The following is a 5657-nucleotide window of genomic DNA, read 5'->3' on the forward strand; positions in this document are numbered from 1 at the left end:
CTGCTTTGTCATTCGTTCCAACTGAGGCAGGGTTCTGTACACCAAAAATTACATCTCAGGTATTTACAATACAAAACTGATTCACCAGGTAAGCTTTCTGCTGCCAGCAGTTTGGCAAATGACGGTGCATGGCATAGTCACCAACATCCGCTATGGGTTACATGAACAATAGAGGACTTAAACACAATCACTGAAAGATGATGATTTATGATGATTTATAATGATTTAATCAATCTGACATATAACCATCGTTAATTTCTTCCTTTAAAAAAAGGTGAAACTTTTGTTTCAATGCAGTGGGTCAAGTCACAGACTGAGAATTCAAAACCAAAATTGCCACAATAAATATTTGACCATTAAACCCAAAGGCCTCCTTTGATTTACTCACGTTGTGATTCTGTTAGGTAAAATTTCTTTTGACCAAACTTAATCTTACAGTATATTGCACAAGATACATCTGGGACATGGAGGTTTGCATGTTTAGGGAAGCCCTTGTACAGACTGTACCTTCTTATATCTTATTTTATTCATTACAGTATCCAAGAAGCCTTGTTTAGAGAGCGACTTGAACAACTCTAGCAAACAGTCACTTGCCAAACCCCTGCCTTACATTTTTCCCTTTAATCAGCTCAGTGCATTCTACTTTCTTTTTGTTTATTCGTTTGAAACAGGCAAAACATTCTAAATCTCTGAAACGCTTTCATTACAATAAAAAGAGCTAACAAATTTACAAAATTAGTTACAGCAATACAATGTACAAGAAAACTTAGAGAAGGGATTCAAAAGGAAAGCATCAAATCCCTGAAGGAAAAAGAAACAAAACAAAACAAAAAAACCCAAGAATAATATATTTAACCTACAACAGCTTTACACACACACAGGTGACACGTTGGCATAGGAGAACATGAGCTGAAATATCCCTGAATTTTTAGAACCAACAAGATAAAACAAAAACCAAAGCTGAAGTTCAAGTGATACTTGCTAAAATGTCAAGTATTGAGAGAGTTTTTTTGTGTTTTGTTTTTTTTTTTATGCTTTTTCTTTTTTCAAAGGCTATTGGGGGAAAAAGATGGTGTACAATATATAAACTTTCACACTCAGTTCAATATCCTATTGCCAAACTAGTGTTGAGGTATATGACAAGTAGGAACATCACTCAAACCTTTTTAATGTGTTTTTTTAGCTCACATTATGATATATTTGTAGCAGGCTGAGTAGCACCATGATGTGAATTCAGCTCAAAACCCAAATATATATAGATTTAATATTTTTACAGTACTAAAATACTAAAGCATCGCGTTAAAAAAAGTTTTGTTTACAATTTAATTTACTATACAACTCTCCTGCTTTTTTCTTTTTTTAATAGAAATTAATGGTTAAAACCACCACAGCAAGCCAGCTGCCTATGTTTTATCTATTTAATCAACGGAATCACACAGAACTAACCCTGTTTCATTCAGCTTGTGTAGGCATTGGTCTGCTCGATCTTCCTGGAAAAAGAGGACACTTGCACCGAGAAATGACTTACACCACAATGTACATAATTATCAACACAAAAGCAATCTGCCATTCGATAGTTGAAGAGCATACAGATCTGTAGAAACAGCAGAAGCCCAAGCTAGCTAGTTGTAGTCTGTCACATGCTGCTAATTATTACCTGTGGTTAATATAAAATCCTTTCCTTAAAACTGTACATATTTGAGCAATGAACTTGTCATAATAATTGTAGAAAACGGTTTTACAGTATAGCTGTGTGAGATGAGCACCAGAAAAACATGTGTTTTGTGTACTAAAGTATTCCCTTATATCCAGTAAGCCCCGTTTTTACCATAACTGACTGTATTAAAAATGGATATGTAGCCCACTAGCAGATGCATGGCTAAAACAAAAAGTCTTTAAAAGCTTTTTTTGTTTAAAAAAATTATCTTTGCATTTTAAAATCAAAGTAAACTCTTTTTTTTTTCCTTCTTTTTTTAAGTTTTTTTTTTTTTAATGTCTTAGTACCTCAGCATTGTTCAAGTTGCCAAGCTTAGGTAGACAAAGTGCTTTTGAAACACTAGTTCAAAAAAATATCTCTCTATATATTTTATTGTCCTTTTCTAGGACTTGACTGGATGAGCAAAATCCAGAGGTCTTTGCAATTCTCGTATGTTAAAAAGTAAGCTTATTTTAACACCAGGTAAATTCAATACATACATGAATGAAAAGGTCGTCCCTGTTGCTGAAGAACATCTGACTACATCACTGACATTTTGTTATAAAGGCATTAACTGTTCGACTGTTAAAATAAAGACAACATTCTCATAGATAGCACCATGGGTTTAGAATATCCAAATAAATTCAGTGTTTTGCTGTCTGTTCATTATGTTTTATACTTAACTACTTAGTTAAATAAAATCAAGAGACTAATAAGTTTACAGTAAAAACTGCATGTTAAAAAGTCATAATTCCAGTATTTCAGTACATTATAGATTCAGCACCAGATGTTATTTTAAGATTCCTGCAGTTGTAATACTACAGTATTATTTTTTAGGGGATTTTTTTGCTCCTGTTCCATGACTATGCAAACTTGATGACATTAAAAGTGGCCACAGATGTGCAAAACTGTAAGGAAAAAAAAATCCATTTGCAGATTATCTCTTTCAGTAATGGAGCCAGTGTTTTCAAATGTAAATTGTGAAACACTTTCTTGTTTCGTTTTTGCATAGGATGCTTTGGTCTTGTTTCCTACGTGCCATCTGTGGCCACTTAAAAACCAGTGGAAAATAAGTGCGCTAGTGAGATTACCTCCTTTTGCTGGTGTGCTGAGGCTTTTTCCACTGAAGAGTTTTGTAAAAACACTGTTTCCTTCTCCACCCTTGCCTTCCCCAAAACCTAAAGAGGAACTACCCTACTGACAGGGTGTTTTTTCAAATGAGGTAACCAACAAAGGTGTGAAGTTAGATATATCGGTTGTAAGGCCCTGTAACCCGTGTAAAGGCATATGGAGATGTAGTTACTGTGGAGTCTGTGGTGACCGACAGTGTCCTTTGTGCAAGAGACTTGATGAAGCGCAAGTATGTTGGCTCAGAGGGTTCGTGTGGCTCAGCAGGCTCCCGCTTTGCCTTTTTGCCATAAGATTTCTGAGGCACGTAGTCTGGACCGTACTTTTCACATTCTTCCTCCTTCTCTCTCGCCTTCTCAGCCATCTTTGCCTCCCACAGAGCCAGACCATGTTTTGGCTCATTCATACTCTTGTGCTGGTAAAAGACAAGGGAAATTCTGGTGGGATGGTTCCTGTTGGGGTTTTTTAAGGGAGTTGTTGCGTGGAGCTCACGCTTTGCGCACTCTATGAGAATTGACCCATGCGATGGAGCAACTGCCACTCCTCCAATTTCTGGATCCAGAAAGTTCTGCTCGCTATCTGACCAGACATCATCGGGATCCTCTGCTTTTTCTGGATTCAGCACATCAGTTTTCTCTAAACCACCCTGGGGAGTAGTCCTATCATGGTTTTGACCTGGAAGCATGTTAGACAAACCGTTAACTGCATGTGAAATTATTTCACTATCCTTATTTTGGAGATGCAGTGAACTGGGAGGGCCACTGAACATACTTGGAGCAGAATGGTAGTCATGTGCTAAATGTGGAAGGGGTTGCATGTGATGATGTTCACTGGTTTTAGTCATGGAGGCATAATCCATGCTCTGATTACTCAGATTAGATTTTAACCTTGAGGTAACCTCCATAAAATGGCCATCAGCCTCGTGGGTGGAGTAAGAGGAGAAAGACCCTACATGGTGTGCATTTGGTCTAATGGTGCAATTACTGAAGGAGTCTACCTGCATGTTTTGGTTTCCGTAATTCAAGTACTTGGGACCAAAACTCTGGCTATTCCCAAACCTATGCTGGTATAATGTTTGTATGGGTGGCAGACTTAGTTTAGACATATGGTCTTGGCTCTGGCAACTATACAAGTCAATGTGCTGATGCTGGGAAGGGTAGGAGCCCAAGTAAGAGGGGCAGTTGTCCATAGGCATGCTTCCATTGCATTGGTAAGGTGGATATTGGTTATTCTGGCTTAATGATCCTGAATAAGGGTTAATGGGACTGGAAGAATTCAAATAAGACCCCGCAGGCTGTGATGAGGTTGTATAGAGGTTCATGGGACTGGACCCTCCATAGGGATCTGAAGTGTATGAAGAGCTTGAATAAGCATTGGCTGGATTAGGCAACCTTACATAGAGATTTGCAGAACCTGAACCCGAGTATGAGTTAATAGGATTTGACTGAGGGTTGTTAGGGAGAGTGCGCTGTGGATGTTGCTGCTGCTGCTGCTGTTGTTGTGTGGCTGGTCCTGAAAGACGTAAAAGATCTGTAGATGTGAAAAGAAAAAATCCACACAACAAACAAGCTTTAAAAAACCCGAGCAACCAAACAACCAACTCTGTACTTTATAGACCCTTCACTATACATATCCATGACATTTCTAAGAAACGTATATCATATGATAGGTTAACAGAGGTTCCCTTTCTCATATCTCAAATACCATCCTTAAGAAGCTGAATAAATACTAAGGCTACTCATCCTTTTTGGCATGTATCCAGTGAGATCAGATGCTAGTGGCAACAGGGAAAAAGAGGACAGTGCAAGCTGTTCAGAGTCACATGCATACAATCCAAAGAGTTGAATCATCATTTAAGTAGCCCATGAAATGCAGCATCAAAGTGCTTCCAAACAGCCGTGCACGAAGTGACCTTCTTTTTCCAAAAAATAAATAGTTCTTCTCATCTGTATTAATAGAACCGTCTCAAAAAAATGTTCTTAGCTTTATGTAAAAAACCAATGGTGGCATTCACTGACAGAAACTACAGTTTAGTAACAAGTGAGATGAATTGAAGACGTAAGAGCAGAACCATCATTTGTTAAAGTGAAATGGTTCATTCAATGGTTATGACCCTAGCCTGGGTCATGGGACAACTGGCTTCTATTCATAGGTATTTCAGTGACCTTCTGGGTGACCTTGGGTGCATTGCTGTTTTCCTCTCTGAGAAAGTTGCTGTAACAATAAAACAGACATGACGAACTCCTTTGCTCAGGATGCTCAAATCTACTGGTGAAACTGCCAGGGATTGTTAAGTGGATTTTAAAACTCTTCCTCCGCTATGGAAAAACCTACTCTGCTTTTGGTCTTGAAGCAGAGAGTACAAATAGTAGGAAAGAGGTTAAGCTTGAATCCCCTCAAATTAGGAGGTTCTCTAAGAGTGGCAGACAGTGAGTGATGCGTAGGTCATTTTTAATTTGGCAGCAGCATCACAAACTCCTTTTCATGGCTTCTAGCACTACTATTCTTTTAAAGATACTTTACATTACACTGGATGGCAAGAGTTTGCAGTTTGCAGAAGCACCAGCTTTCTACAGGTGTTAACTATTCAAAACTAAAGGGTTTCTCCTACAACTTTTTTTTACCCTGCTTCTCCAGAGTTGACCACAATTTGGCACTCTAGTATTTATAAACCTACAATATTGCCGTTACTTTGAAGAATTCTCTTTTCTTTTTACTTTAAAATGGTTTTGGGCTGAGAACAATGGTTTTCTTGAGATTTGTTATAAATGGCCCTGATTTCTAGGAAGCTTACCACTGCTGATAAATATCCCAATCAGATTCACGTGTTTAC

General features: G+C 38.1%; 1 protein-coding gene across 2 annotated transcripts in view; it reads right to left on the bottom strand.

Moving 5' to 3' along the window:
- Positions 1-262: 262 nt before the first annotated feature.
- Positions 263-5657, bottom strand: part of TET2 (tet methylcytosine dioxygenase 2) — a 73137-nt gene continuing 67742 nt past the window's right edge. For both annotated transcript variants that reach the window (XM_057404598.1, XM_057404599.1), the window contains exon 10: positions 263-4354. In XM_057404598.1, the coding sequence (XP_057260581.1) occupies positions 2940-4354 (1415 nt within the window). In that variant the 3' untranslated portion in view covers positions 263-2939. The remainder of the gene's footprint in view (positions 4355-5657) is intronic.

This window comes from Pezoporus wallicus, unplaced genomic scaffold (genome assembly GCF_028554395.1).
Source record: "Pezoporus wallicus isolate ANWC-B61680 ecotype Strahan unplaced genomic scaffold, APGP_CSIRO_Pwel_v1 contig_1583, whole genome shotgun sequence".
NCBI classification, from domain to species: domain Eukaryota; kingdom Metazoa; phylum Chordata; class Aves; order Psittaciformes; family Psittacidae; genus Pezoporus; species Pezoporus wallicus.